The 15,524-nt window shown below is 42.7% G+C and overlaps 1 protein-coding gene and 1 long non-coding RNA gene across 7 annotated transcripts; both read right to left on the bottom strand.

Moving 5' to 3' along the window:
- Positions 1–1,181: 1,181 nt before the first annotated feature.
- LOC123102537 (protein MODIFIER OF SNC1 1) lies at positions 1,182–9,869 on the bottom strand. Of its 3 annotated transcripts, none has more exons than XM_044523925.1 (9): positions 9,483–9,869; positions 8,077–8,154; positions 7,948–7,992; positions 7,455–7,818; positions 7,281–7,371; positions 6,961–7,041; positions 5,301–6,850; positions 1,634–3,951; positions 1,182–1,534 (listed from the first exon to the last, which is right to left on the bottom strand). In XM_044523925.1, exons 1-8 carry the CDS (start codon positions 9,512–9,514, stop codon positions 1,690–1,692), a joined length of 4,503 nt encoding a protein of 1,500 aa, XP_044379860.1. In that variant the 5' UTR covers positions 9,515–9,869; the 3' UTR covers positions 1,182–1,534; positions 1,634–1,689. The 3 variants fall into 3 exon arrangements, with proteins under 3 accessions (XP_044379860.1, XP_044379861.1, XP_044379862.1); XM_044523926.1 differs by having other exon boundaries at positions 1,182–1,537; XM_044523927.1 differs by having other exon boundaries at positions 1,182–1,544.
- Positions 9,870–10,680: 811 nt separating this feature from the next.
- On the bottom strand, positions 10,681–14,463 carry LOC123102538 (uncharacterized). Of its 4 annotated transcripts, none has more exons than XR_006449027.1 (6): positions 14,030–14,463; positions 12,572–13,692; positions 11,666–12,467; positions 11,463–11,522; positions 11,171–11,295; positions 10,685–10,771 (listed from the first exon to the last, which is right to left on the bottom strand). It is a non-coding gene; the product is annotated as an uncharacterized lncRNA (long non-coding RNA). The 4 variants fall into 4 exon arrangements; XR_006449026.1 differs by having other exon boundaries at positions 12,572–12,700; positions 13,551–14,463; XR_006449024.1 differs by having other exon boundaries at positions 11,666–11,783; positions 12,405–12,467; positions 12,572–14,463.
- Between the last annotated feature and the right edge of the window lie 1,061 nt (positions 14,464–15,524).

Below are 15,524 nucleotides of genomic sequence, written 5' to 3' on the forward strand. Positions count from 1 at the left end.
AATTTAACCAATCTAATACAAGTCATATATTACAGGGCATGCGTGCACAGAAATGAATAGAACCATTTGAAAGGTTTGGGCTCCCCCAAAAATCAAGTTCTTTGCTTGACTAGCAATTCAAAGTCGTGTTTGGACCGCCGACCATTTGGCCAAGCGAGGTTGGGACAATTGCGGACTTTGCCCACTATGCAAGAGGGAGCAAAAATCTGTGGCTCACCTCTTCTACAAGTGCCGATACACGTTGAGGCTCTGGAAAATGCTGAAAGTATGGCTACGATTGGATACCATGGATATTACTACTTGGTCGGGGGAGCGATCGATCAAAGATTGGTGGACAAGGATGTCTAGCGCAACGAGGGTGCATAGGAAAGCTATGGCCTCCCTCACAATGCTTGTTAGCTGGACCATATGGAATGAGAGGAACGCGAGGATTTTTCGCAACAAGTTCAACCCACCCAACATCCTGTTTATCAACATAAAGAGCGAGGCTAAACTTTGAATCATCACCGGGGCAAAAAATGTGGGTCTTTTGATGCCGGGAGAGTAATGATCATGATGTAACATTTTTCAATTTTTTTCTCTTTCACAATATGTTGCAAACTCTTGTCCGTTTCCTTCTTAATTAATGGATGAGGCAAAGCTTTTGCCTCCATTTCAAAAAAAATGTTACAAAAAATATACCAATATAAACTTCAAATGTTCTATTTTTAAAAAATATAATTTCTATGTTATATAGTTTATATCAGGGTGATTAAATTAACAACCAGGTATACACGTAGGACTTGTAAACTGAGACGGAGGTAGTACCTCCAGACGTTGGCGCAGTTTTCTACTGTTATTACTCTCCTTACTATCCAAAAACATTGAATTAGTTTCGTAAAATGTTGAATTAGTTTCGTAAATATCAGCAGTTATTAGCAAACCCCACGTAATCAGCTTTGTCGGTTTTTATAATTTTGAAAACTTCGGACGGAAGGTGCACAATTTTGAAAACTTCGGAGGAAGGTGCGCTGTGCGCAGGGGGCACCCTGCTTATCCAGCGGCCATATGCTGCTAGTCTGGTAGGAAAAAACTCTTTTGTTGGTACAGGCGACAGTTAACTGCATACCTATCAAAAGATTTGGTGAACGAAACCAGGAACTCACATTGAATAAAAGAAAAGGTAATATCGTACAAGGGCCTTCGTTGTAACCATATTGTACAAAAGAAGTCAATTATTCCTGACAAACCTATCTTCCAGTCAACGGAAACACAACATGACACCAACTTTCATGTACCGAATACCAACAAATAAGTAAAAAAACAACGCTTCTGTTCCCGTTAGCAAACACTACTAGCATTTTCGCGTCCCAGTACTTAATCAACTCCGTTAGTACAATTAAAGCATCACATCTCACCGTAGCAAGGGATGTCCTTCGGAAAAATTAACAATCACACGCTAAGGCCCAAAAGCCCTGAGAACAAAAAAAAACATTACAACCTACTTGGTGACCCGGACCGACGACCGCCACGCCACTGCCGAGAAACATTCAACCTGCTGGCCTCTGAACATGTTAGCCATGAGGGGGATGAGATCACACAAGCTGCCTGTACAGGCAGTAAACTAGAATGCTGAAATTTTTCATTTGCTTACCTGTTGTGAATGACTCGACATTCCTAAATCTCAACAATCATGGGGGCAAGGGAAGATCATTCTTCTCGGTAAGAATTAGGAGCTGGAGCCGGGGCTGGGGCTGGGGCTGGGGCAGGATTCCGCTTGACAAAGTGACCACCAGGCGGGCGGTGGCCCCTGTTGTGGCCGCGCTCCCTGTACACCGGTCCTGGAGCTGGAGGCCCTGCACTTTGTTCATCGGCACTTGGGTTCTGCTGGAAGTCTGAGGGTTTGTTGGAACCAACTGGCTGGTATTCAAGATGAGTGCTACCCCTCCGCCTTTCTGCATTTGCGCCATGGCTTGGCTGCCCAGCATCATAACCCCTTCCCCTGTGCGCGCTGCTTCCCCTGTGATACCTCCCGTTGTGCTGTCCCTGGCGACGGGTTGCGTGATTAAGCTGCTGCTGTTCTGCATTTTCATGACTCTCGCCCTTCTGGTTCTCATCCACATTTGTCATGTCACCTTTACCTTGATTACTATCACGATTGCTGCTGTCTTGCAGAGTAGCACTGTCCACCTGACCTTCAGTGGTATTATTGCCCTGTGAGTTATTCTGGGAATGTGAAGATTTTGGTTTCCAGTGTGCTCTAGAGTGTCCTGCGCTGCTCTTCACCTCAGGTTTTGACATGTTTCTATGTTCAGAAGAGTTTGCATCCATTCCACGTGTTGACATGTGATTCACATCTTTCCTGCCATCTCTGTTCTCATTTGAGTAGTTACTTGCCTCGTTTTTTGGGCCCTTAACATGCTGCCTCCTTTGCCTGTTAGCTGCAGCATGTTCTTTTGCGGCACTGGCAGGTAACTCAACTGCTTCAGCTGGAGCCAAACTATTCCCGGCAGCATAATCTGCTTGCTTGTCAGGTTCAAGCTGCCGATGCTTGTCAGAAAGCCTCTGAACTTCGTGTGATTCTTGATAGCTGTCTGCTCGCTCAGAAGGTACTGGTACCACCGAAGATGAGTCATCTGTATTCCTTCTGCGCCAAGAAGAATGAGACTTCCCATGCCCTTTACTAGTTTTTCTGTCCTCCCATTTCTTGGGCTCTTTAGCAGCGGTTAACTTCTCATTATCATTACTCTTGTTCTCCACAGAGGATTTTTCTACAGGTAAATTTTGTTCCAAATTCTGCTGTTGAAGCTCTTTGGACAGTGGCTTAGGCACATATCTTTCCATTTCAGCTCTCTTAGTTCGTGTGACATTCTCCCCATCAGTGGTGCCCTTTCCAATTGGCTTAGGCCTGGCTGCTACTGCTGCATTAGCTTCCTCAGATGGTTCATTCCACCCTGATGGCTTAACTGGTGCCCAGACAACACTCTCATTCCCATGTGGCTTCTCGACAGGTCGGATAGCATGTTGAATCTTTTTTGATCCTTTTGATTGCTGAGGTTTTGGGCGGCTATTTGCAGTGCTCTGAGCTTCCTCTGGTAATTTCAGGCGCTCCTGGTTGAAAGATCCAAATGAAATACCACCCACAGTTATACTTCCAACAGTAAGCACGGTGTTTTCAGCAGGAAGTATAGAACTACTAATGATAACGCCAGCGGTTTTTATTTTTGGCATACTGGAGATGCTTGGTGTATTCTGCTGACCAAGAACCATGGGTGGATATTTGGAAGTAGCAGGAGCATCATCAATTTTTTTCTTATTTCTCGAGTTCCTGGCACTCTTCTTGCTGTGGGCTGGCGGATCATCATGTGATGTAACAACAGCAGTTGATGTGTCCAAAGAAACCTCAACAGCTTTCTTAACATTTTCTGTGTTTACTGTCACACTTGACTTCTCACCAGGAATTTTATCCTCTGAAACAGCATGCCTTTTTCTGTTGCCCTGCCTAGGCTTTGGAACACTGACATCATGTGACAGTGATATACTTTTATGTGCTATATGCTCCGTCATGTTGCTCTGTTTGTTCATGCCTGAGGTTGAAGTGTTATGACCAGAAGCATCTTTACCTGTACCCTCAGCATGTAGTAGAGTAGACATGGGCTGTGCAGGAACTGCAGTATCCTTGGGTTCATTCGGTGGCTGAAGAATACTAACATTATCCAATAAAGTAACATCATGTGATTCAGCAGTTGAAGACGCAGGTTCAGTAGTCTCATCAACTCCAGCCTTTTGCTCATTACGCACGTTGTCATTTTCTGGTGGTGGATCACTGGAATCCTTCTGATGTACTGATGAACGCTTGTTCAGCTCCTCCAATTTTGCAAGAGCTTTTGCCTTTTGTCGCTTTGTCCGTTCTTCTTCCTCGGCTTGCAATTGTTTGGCACGCTGTACAGCCAACTCCCTCATTTTTACACGCTGAATAGGAAATGCAACAATCAAATACTAGTTAGTAGGCAACAAGGTTATTAGAAGAATTGCACAGGTTATTAAGAAAGTAACTCAATGTAGTATAACTTCTTAATCTGCTGTGATATATGTATTGTAAACAGAGTATATCTATTTAATACTCCCTCCGTCCTAAAATAAGTGTCTCAAGCTTAGTATAACTTTATACTAAAGTTAGTACAAAATTGAAACACTTATTTTGGGACAGAGGGAGTAACAATAAGACTGGTAAGCAGGCAGTAATGGCACAAAACCAAATGTGGCATTAAAGAATGCAAGGGTATAAAAAGATGGGAGCCTGCAAGAACAAGTCATGTGACATGCACAGCAGCATATGGTACAACATTTTGTGTTGTTTTATACTTCCTCTATAACCAAATACTCCCTCTGTTCCTAAATATTTGTCTTTCTAGATATTTCAACAAGTGACTACATACGGAGCAAAATGAGTGAATCTACACTCTAAAATATGTCTACATTCATCCATATGTGGTAGTCCATTTGAAATGTCTAGAAAGACAAATATTTAGGAACGGAGGGAGTATAAGACATTTTAGGTCATTAGTACCATTTATTGAGATTTGAAATTTTAGATAAAACCTGACCTCGCATCAATAATGAAAATATACACAAGTATGTTACGTTGTAACAAACAGCACCAATCCTTACTTAACAAAAGCTATTTAACGACAACATTTGTTAATAGAAATGGAAGTCCAAACAATACCTCATATACAAATATACAAGATACGGCAATATATTATGGACTAAAAGTGCCAACAGCAAACCACAGCTGTTAGAAATGCACTTGATGAATATTAATTCATTAGTGCAGGGTATCAATGGCATGTTTGGTTGACCACCACAAATTGGTTGCAACCTTGCAGGCTTTCAAAAAGCATAAGTCCGTGACACATGTGCTGCAGAACCCAAGGCTAACAAATTGTGCCAATGAACCAAAATATCTACTAGTCACATTTGCACAACTAAAGTTTTGTGAAGTGCAGTAATGAACTATACACGCCCTAATACTTTTAATGGATATGTGACGAGATATATTACTGGTGAGAGCTGAGGAAGTACCTCCATCCTAAAAACAGGTTGTTGTGAGGCACGTCCAGTCAAACTTTTGAAACAATATACATCTATAAATGTAAGTATATAGTTTGGCTACATGAAAATAATTTCATTGGATTTTCTTGCAGAAATATTTTCCAAACATACATAGTTAATTAATTTGGTTTTCTACTATATCACAAAATTCATAATCAAACTCTTCCACTGTAAAAAGTATTGTCAGAAGAAATCTGCAAACATACCTGAGATTCATAATCGGGTGAAGCTGGCATATCATCAAGTGGCAGCTGCGAAACATGCTCCAGAGGCTGGTCATGCTGACTATTCCTCACTTGAACTACTGGCAAAGATTCAGTTGCATAAATTTCTCCCCGCCCATGTCCTGTAGTATTGTTGGGAAGCATGTCTTTAGCAGGACCATGGTGGCTATTTCTTGAAGAATCAACCCGCCTATGTGTGCGATCATGAGTTGATACACCCAGCTTTCCAGACTTGCTGGCTTCAGCAAAATGTGAGTGTAGCGGTCCAACAACCCCGCCATCATTAGGTCCCTTCTGCAGTTTCTGTACCACAGGAGAACGAGGAGAAACACATCCTGCCTGACCAGAAGCAGAAGCAAAAGCAGTGATAGCAGGAGTACATGGAACATCTTTTATCACCCGGTCTGCTTTTGAATCAGCATTTTTTAGCTGCTTCTCTTTGATTTCCTTGTTTGAAAATGCTTCTGCAACATTACGTGCATCAACATTTCTAGCTTTGTTGTTCAAACTCCCTATTTTCTCTATCAAAGCTGCATTCTTCTTAATGATAGGTTGCTGATCAAGCGGAAGATTATCCTCCTTCAACTTTTTCAGGTGGGCACCATCATCAGTTTCCCTGGGATGGGAATGTGCATTTTCCAAAACAGACGAATGGCTTGTACGATTAGGACCTCTGTTATCATGCACTGACTTCATAAGCACCATGTTCCTTTCACTAGGGGTATTCCTTGTATCTGCCTTTGTGTTTACATCGTTTCGATTTCCATCTGGATGTGGAAGAAGTGGTGGTGCAGGCTGACTCTTCCTTTCAACTTCACCAGGACCCACTAAACGATCAGGGTTATCATGCAAAATCCTAGTTTGTCCTCGACAGATCAACTGTACTCTATCAGATTCGGAGAGCTCCTTGGGACTTGCTTCGTGTTTGACTGCTCTGCTCGGAGAATGTCCAGGCTGGAATTTCTCATTCTGATTGGGAAATTGATTCAATATTCCTGGTTGATGAGGGCCTCCAAGGAATGGTGAATCTCTTACATTGGCATTATTGAAATTTGGCCGTTGAGGAGCATAATATCCATCATAAGGGATTGGGCCCTGGTAAACTGGCCTGACTGGAATAACAGGCTGATTCATAACATACGAATTAGGAGTCATAGAATGATATGCATCGGCATTTTTCGAGTGATATCCACCATGCCCTGAGCCCTGCCTTGCTGCTGCTTCTGAGTTGGGTGGGAACTGACCATAATAAGGGAATGGTTCCACAGGGAAATTGCTAGAGGGACCAACTGGTCTGTATGGGCCACCTGGTCCTCTATGCCACATTCCCTCAGGTGGGTGGCCAGGAGGTGCACGCCATGAATCAAACTGCGGAGGGGGCATACAGTAGTTAGGAGGGTATGGCTGTGGCTGCTGAGCATCATTTGGAGGACCTGTGGCAGGAAAGGGAGCACTTCCATCATGTGCCTGCTGATCTGTCTTCATGATATCTGCTGGTTGATTATTAGGTGGTCGAACTACTTCGCCAGATCCTAAAACACAGAAACGGTATCCCATTAAGTGGTCAGACCATAATAAATATATACATGCAACAGCAAGACGGTAAGGACATTAGCAAGTATAAAACGGTGAAATTAAATACCAGCAGGTAGGCTCTTCCCCGTATCATTTTGGGTTCCATCTTTGCCAGAACTAGAAGTTGGGCGCCCTTTTGAACTATGACCTAGAATAAAAGGCTGAACTGTTAGGAGAAATTATCTCGTATATCAACTGAATATACGTCATTTGAATTTGAAATCAGATCAGTCAGAACAAAGAACTGAGATTTGCGGAAATAAATCTAGCAGATATGGCATATATCAGCATACCATATGATCAATACAATCAAGAATTCCAAATATTCAGTAAGAAGTCATGGCCTGTAACAAAAAATATGTATAATACATTTTGCGTGCAGATTACCTCGTTGACTGTTTGATTCAGAGATTTTCTCAGAACCAAGTGTTGGGAAATCACCGGTACTTAGAGTAAACGCATGCCCATGTGAAGATCCCTACATAGTTAAGAACAAACATATTATTAAGTAGGCTCCGATTGCTGACGCCCAAGCCATATAAAGTAAGTATTGTGAATTACCGATCTGTCAACAGTCCTTATCGATACATTCATATTATCTGAGGGGTTATCTGCAAACCGAGAAAGCTGTGAGCTTCCTGGTCTTGTCTCTGCACTTCGAGGACGATTTGTGACCACTGGTACATTTTGTGATGGTAATGTGCCAGAAGCTGAGGACGGCCGAGAATTTGGACCCCAAGCATTAGGAGAGTCAAGAGATTCACTTCCAGCTGTTGAGGGCCTTGAACCTCCACCGGAAGAGGGGCGGCCATTGAATTGGCTTGGTGCACCAGAATTTCCATCCTTCTTGGGAGATAGAAGTGACGAGGAATTCCATGCATTTGGTGTTGTAGGTCCTGGTTTGCTGCCCCATGTGAGGGTGCCCCTAAAATCAAAATGATAACCTCATCACTAGAAATTGTTGAAAACTATTGAGAACTCTGAATGAGTAGCATCAGATCACGAAAAGAATGGATAAAAAAAGTGTGGTATAACAATGAGTGTGGGAACTCACTTTGGAACGATTTCCACCTTGGGGTCAAGACCTTGATTTTCCAACCTTCATGAGAACTACTAAATCAGTTCACATAGAAGTATACAAAGATAAGATTTCGCTTACAATGTCCAATACAAAAACTGTTACCTCTGACTTGGCAAATTAATGGGCTTTGGGATTTTTCCAAGAACAGTCATGCCAGATTTCCTTGTAGGAGCAGCCCATCTGCAGAAAGCAGTACAGAATAATAAAGTACACACATAGTACATCAGCAGCAGTGCTATAACTAAGCAACAATTATTAAGCGCGTTAACCTGATTATGTGGGCATAGTCTTAAAAACATATTGCATATCAATATAAATATTGAGTCTCAGAAGGATAAATGAATGGAGCTTAATCATCCATCTATAGGAAGAGAACTACAAATATTCTATCAAATGGCATTGCAAATCAGTACATAAAGCATTTAACAAATTTAATACACAGAAATAATTAGGACTCCACTACAAATCTGACGTCAAATTGTTTTTTTAGGCAAATCAAACATTTTTCATAGCAAATTATGTTCTCCGAGGATGGCAAGTTTAGTTGGCGAGTATGGCAAATCCGCCTCAGTTCATTTTTGTGTCAGAAATTGCAGGGCTTGCAAACTAAATTTGCCGTTATCACACCAATGTAAATTGACATGAAAAACGTCAGATTTGCCATCGGATTTTTAGTGTTTCCGAATGATTATGGCTGAGAGATGGAAGTGTGCAGAGTTATGCCAAATGCTCCTTGACAGTATGCTATCGAAAGGATTCAAAACTTTTTGTTCAAATACCACTTAACCAATAAAACACGGGCTTACAAATAGGAAGGTGAAAACGGCCCAAAAAAGGCTCGGGCACTCCTGTCTGCTGATGGGCCAAGATGAAACGTGATATGAGCCTGGACTTGCATCTTTTGATAAAAAATTTGTTCAATACACTAAATACATACTCTGCCGAATCATTCATCAAGGTTCACTGACTGAATTAACAAAAACCTGAGCAGTCTGCCCTTGGACAAAAGACAGTTCTTTAAGAGAAAGCAGATAACTGACTTTCTGCCGTTAAAAGGATTTGATAAATACACTGAGAGGAAACGAAGCATATCAGCTATAAATACATATTTGCTTGGTTGAAAGAAGAGCACGGGCTCATCTGCGACCATCTGGTGCCATGACGCTGCCGCGCAGATACCATACCACACAACTGGATTGCTTAACCGTCGAACAGCATAGAATTGAACCAGACAACCTAGAAATGCACTCTGCCTGTCATGCTTCCGATCCGGAAACTAGCATTCGAACGACACCAAAGCTAAATACTACCACCCGCCAAGCACTACTACAAATCGATGATTAGAAAAAAAACTGATATTTGCAATTTTAAAACAAAAATAGCAAGCGTCGCCAGAATCACCACGCGCAACAATGCAAAGGCCCTGCGCATCCAGTCGCGGACGAAATTCAAAACGACGAGGGAGAGGAAATCGCGTCGCGCGCGCGAGGGGGATAGGCATCTCGCACCTCTTGTCTGTGGTGAGCAGGCTCGAGGCCATGGCCCCTCCCCGCGAGCTTGCGCCCCTCGCCGGGGGTCCGAATCGAGCGTCGCCGATCGCCGGGACGTGAGCCTGGCGCGTCCAGGCCAGGGAGATCGGGATCTCTCGGACGGCCTCGGAGGGGCCGCGAGGAGCGAAACCCTAGAGACGGACGGACGCCGCGATCGGCCCGGATCGGCGACGGCTGCGGCGGAAGAGGCGGGAGGCAGGCGTGGAGAATCCGCGGGAACCCTCGCGGCCGGGCCCTGCCGTCCGGCGAGCGGCGGCGGCGGGGGAGGGCGACGGAGATTGACGGGTGGGCCCCGCGCGTCAGATGGGAGGAGGGAAGGGGACGGAGGAGAGAGAGAGAAGAGAAGGTTGGAGAGGCGTTCGTGAGAGCGGTATAAAGGGGAGGCGGAGGGGACGCGTGGCGGTGCGGGGGATGGGTGGGCTCGTGCGGGTGCCCGGGGACGCGTGGAGTCGTACGAGTGGTGGGCTCTGACGGGGTGCTGCGCCCGTCCGGCGCAGGGAATCCCAGCGGGGAGTTGCGTGCTTGGATTTGGGTGGCCAGGTCGGGCGCCGCGACGTCGACGTTTCGTGCGAGCCAAGATTGCCACAAGTGTACACGGTTCGTCACCGGATGACCCTACGCGTGGTCGATGCCCTTTTTCTTTTTTCTTTTGTCCTCCCTCGTGATCAGTGGTGTATCACTAATTGGGGCCGCCATTGCGAGCCTCGTGAGAGCCCTTCTTTGCGTTGTAATGTTGGTTGTGTGCATTAATCTTGTTTTGTGTTGCTGATATGTTGGCTTTGTTTATTGATAAATGATTTGCTTGTGTCTTGTTTTGACTTGGCTGAATGCACCTGATATAAACCTGCAAAATGTGGAGAGAAAAAACTTGTCAACAAGAAAATATGTGAACTCAACCTATTTGAGACATGTCCCTAGACTGGACAGGGAGCATTGCCTCACCCAAGCATGCGAGACAATGAATTCAAGGTTATGGTTGGCGCAGCTAGCTGCAAATAAACTAAATGTAGCTTTGCAATACTTTATCTCTTCTGATTTAAACACAAGTTTCTCGGGAAAAAATATTTAAACACAAGTTACTAAGTTTTAAGATTATAAAGTACGATATGCACCACATAGACATCATGATATGAAATATAAAGAAAACATGTTAATTCCTTATCTGTTCATTTTTGCAGTCTTCTCTAATTTCACCGACAAAGACACAACGTTGCCAAGAGAATCCTACAAGTTTGGTTATTTCGTTCCTGAAACAGGGAGCATATGGTAGTTTCAGACATAAACAACATTAGGGCAACAATACTTTTACACATCACAACAAATATCTAAACAAAATTTCAGCCAATAGAAAAAAAAGTATCTGCTACGAACACAAATAATTCCAGGTACATTTGTTGAAATTATATCTAAACAAAATCTAGAGATATGAACTAAGTGCGTCACAAAATAAAGTAGAGCATTTGCCAACATTTGTAGTATTAGTCATCACTATGAAGTAAAAGTAGCACAAAAGCTCACCGCTGATGCGCACGCATCAATGAAATGTGAATATGCTCTTCTTATGCATGATCTAGTCTCTTTTATATGAAAGCTACAACGAAATCTGGAGGGAGGGGGCGAAGAAGGGGAACGGTGAGAGAGATGACCTGTGTTGGGAGACTAATGTAGTGCAAGCAGTCATAGCAGGGCATGGAGAGCACTCCCAGCTCCTACAATCATTACTCGGAGTAATCCAAACTCCAAAAGGTTGTTCTTAGAATAATCAAAAACCCTACAAAACAATACATAAATTATTTGCTTCAAGATATGAATATGTACACTTTGAGAAGAATTCAAAATTACCATACAAAATCTTGCAGTTCTTCCTACTCTACTAAGCATGTAAAATCGGTGATATTATTTGAAGTATTTAGATGTAGTATTGCATCTCCTACTTACTCGAAGCATCGATGCCAGCTCCTACTTGTTGTTGATGTTTGATCGATCGGCATCGTACATCTGAAAATAGTAGTGTTTTATTACGTTTTCGGTCAGAGTTAGGTATCTCTCTGAATTAGACATCCATATGCATTGCACTCCCACTGCAATTGGTAAGATCATTGCAAGAACCATCTCATGCATAATGCATTTGTCAAGTTTACCTAAAAGTAGAGCCCACGACATCATCGCCCTGTGAGTTCCCCGGGCTGGACAGCCCGCAAAGGACCTCCCTCATGTCAACGGTTCCATCACGGTTGTTGTCGAACAAAACACGAGGATCTGTGGTAATAGGTTGTAATAATAATATCTTATATTATGGAACGGGGAGTAGCAAATAAGTGTTGCCTGATTAATTTAATGACCCCAATATCATCAGCAAGCTCTCGTCATCTTCCTTAGCATTTTCAACGCTTCTTAGCAAATGATATCACATGAATGGCTTCTAACAATACAGGATAGTTAGTTGGTGAATGCAGTCACTAACGCAAAGCTTGTCTACGCACTAACTATAGTAATAAGCATAATATATCTTTTCATGCATCGGGCCCTCCTTCCAAGAAGTACATAGTGTCAGCACAACCATTGTAACTTAAGCTGCTTAGAACACTAGTAGTGAGAAATATCAACGCAGCCATATAATGAGGTTATTCAATAAACTGACATTTTAAGGAATTTTTGAAAGTGAAATGACTATCATCTCATAATTATGCACCGGCAAGTTAAATTTCATGAACTATACTACAAGCCTAACCATGGTAGGCAGCACCACGTCAATGTCAGTAAAACCAGCTTGAACAAAACAAAAGCATATTGGCACTACATAAACTCCAAAACTTATCATACAAATCTTACAACTTACGACATATACGAATGATTACTTTAAGGGTTTAAGTTTATAACCTATGTGATTGGTGTATCGAGAACTCTATCAGGACCATACTTGTCTAGGAAACCCATTGTTATCTGCAAATAACACAAACGATATAAATGATAATTGTACTCACACAATTTTTCGGTTTGCCATGGGGTGATAGAGAAAGCACAAGTCTTGAAAAGAATATACTCACCTTATACATACCTTGGTTACTCACCAACCTACCACAGGAATGGCATCCTTTTAGAGGGTGCAAATAAAGGAAGGAAAAATATATTACTTGTTTCCCTCCTCCAACCAGTTGCCCCCCTTCATTTAATTTCTGTCATGAGATCAAATTGTGACCATAATAATAGATGATCGTGTGATATATATGTTGTAAGACCTGAAAACATGTTCTCAAATTTGATGAGAGAGAGAGACCTGGGATCATCTAATCGAGCATTTTATCTACCTTTAGACGACAACGACGGAAGGAACATGTATGGCGGCACTGTCGGCGACATCAATGTAATGATTTAAAAATATATGCACTTCATATACTATAAGAGAAAAAGGAAAACCTGAATGACCCTATTGCTATTGGCTACTTGAGTTCATATACTGAACAAGTGTAGGTTTTAACAGAAATAGTGTGAAGAAACAACATTATGTATCATGGATCGCATGCAAGGTATAACTATCATCTCATAAGCATAGAGTAAATGAAACTCACGCAAAAAAATATCCAGAAACTAATAGATGCAAAACAAGCAAAATGTTGAGGGGAAAACCCATGGACATCCGTAGTTTTGCTTTAGACTGTATTGCGAATTTCCTCCTAAAGTCCACATAGCTTTGATAGAAATCCTTCTTTTGTTAACTTATAGTTACTGCTTGCATGGTTCTTTGCTATAGCACATTCATCAGACCAAAAATATATACCATTTAAACCAATCCAGGGTATTGTTGTACGATGCTTCACAAAGTTTCCTTTCATAAATTAAAAACAAGATACTTCAAATGTAATAAAGCATACTGTATTGAAATCAGTGTGTAGAAACAATATGGCATATGGCTAACAAAGAATAGAAAATTCATTGTCGCAAAAAATGACAAGGGGCCCTCCAGATAGGGCACTGGTGAAGAATCCACTTTATTTAGCAGAGATTTCTGAAACTTGCGAGATATACCTAGCCAGATTTGTTACTATCTCATCTGAACTCTCAAAAAATTATTATTTCAAAATTCAGTTTGGTCATATGAGGCAACCATTTCCCTGTCCATTCTTTGCTTCAGCCTAGAACTCTATCATTCTTGCTACACCAAATAATCCTACACAAAAAGAACCAGTATATTACCAACCAACAAGAAGGCCCAACAGAAGTGATCCAATTCGTGCACAGAACATCAGAATTTAAGAAAATTGCAACATATTGATATAATACAGTAATACATCTCTAGTAGCTAGTTAAGGATGTCAACGGAAAAATTATTCAGTGAACCTCTACAGCTGCCTGGTTGAATTATTATTAAACACCTTGTAGCCATAGAAAAAGTATAATATCCAAAAAGAAAGATGGAGATTTTGTCCATATCACCACAAAATCATAAATTGAACGGAAAACATAATGGGAAATGGTTGACCTGAAAGGAGGAAGCTTCATGATACCTATCTGCTCATCTTCAGGAAGGATGAGTTGCGGGCAGACGGGCATGGTGCCGACCTGGGCGAATTCAGCCAGCGGCGGTGACCTACTATGTGGGCAAGTTCAACGATGAGAGGATTCGGGCATTGGGGACAACCTCCTCTAGGCGCGGTTGCCCCCCTCACCTCCAAACGCAACTTGACCGGAGGCACGGGCGGGCTAGCCCTCTTCTGCGACGAGGCCGGCATCGGCGAGGGAACGTGATGGCGTGGGCAGTGGAGATGCCTCCCCCGCGCGTGGAGCTCGTTGGGTGACACCGCTGAAGAGGCCGCCGCCACAACCACCCCGAGCCCCTGTGCCAGACACCGATCTGGTCGAGGATAGTGCTTGTCCCGCGGTCGCCGCCTCTCACGCTTGTTGTTGTACTCCTGGTGGCTCTCCAGATCTGGGGACGCTGAGGGAGATAAACAAGCAGAGGAGGTGGTTGTGTGTGTGAGGACATGTGCGTGGGGGAAATGGGTCAGGGTGGGCATGGGGCATCACCCAATTCACGTGATTTCTCTCCCTCTCTCTCCATCACTATTCCTATCCGACGTGGACAACGTGAGAGATCACCCCTTAGTTCTCACTTGATGGGTTTGATGTCACTTGTTTGTCTCTTCTTTTTTTGAACTGTTCTATGTCTCTTTTTATAATAATAGCGAAAATGCATTCATGAGACAAAAAGATACAGGTTTTTATTTGGTTGAAATTATTACACTAATAGGTATGAGATAAAAACGGTGAAATTGTCGCACGCTTGTAAGGATGGAGGGTTGGGAAAGCTCAACATTGATGCATCGTTGTTCATAGACTCAGGAAAAGAGAGTTGGGTGTTGTTGTCCTCACTTGTCGGGGCAAAGTATTGTTATTTCCTCCATCCAAACTTGTTGAGCATATAACCAAAGTGAGAATTTCCAAGTATGTAAGACACTAGGAAATTAATTAGCGATTGAAACAATGTGCTTTCGCATTTTCCTCCCTTTCCTCCCGAGCTTTACTACACCTACGCATAAGAGCAAGTATATAATAGGATGACGTAGGTAGACTATAAGAGATGTCACATTAATTTTTGCCTAGTTGGAGGAGAGAGAAGATAAGCGGGTTGTAGAATTACAACCGGCTGTAGCACAGGGTCCAACTCCCCTTTTGATAGAAATAGGTGGGCCACATATTAATGATATAAGTGGGCTATTATGTTAACTATAGGTGAGATGGCAACTTCATATAGCCGATTGTTGGCTATTCTATTTACCTGATCATTATGATCTGACCAAAGTTAAAGGCTAGGATTAAATTTAAGGGGCAAGCCCATGAGTGAAATCCATGGGCGGGGCAATTAAAAGAGGACAGGTTATTTCCCATGTACGTTACATTGTGGAAATTACACAGGTCTGGCATTATTGCTCCCCTCCCCCACGTAAGTCTCTTATTACCCTCGAGGGCTACTCTCGTGATTTTCACTCGCACTTTTCGTTT

The sequence above is a fragment of the Triticum aestivum genome, chromosome 5A (genome assembly GCF_018294505.1).
Source record: "Triticum aestivum cultivar Chinese Spring chromosome 5A, IWGSC CS RefSeq v2.1, whole genome shotgun sequence".
In the NCBI taxonomy this organism is placed as follows: domain Eukaryota; kingdom Viridiplantae; phylum Streptophyta; class Magnoliopsida; order Poales; family Poaceae; genus Triticum; species Triticum aestivum.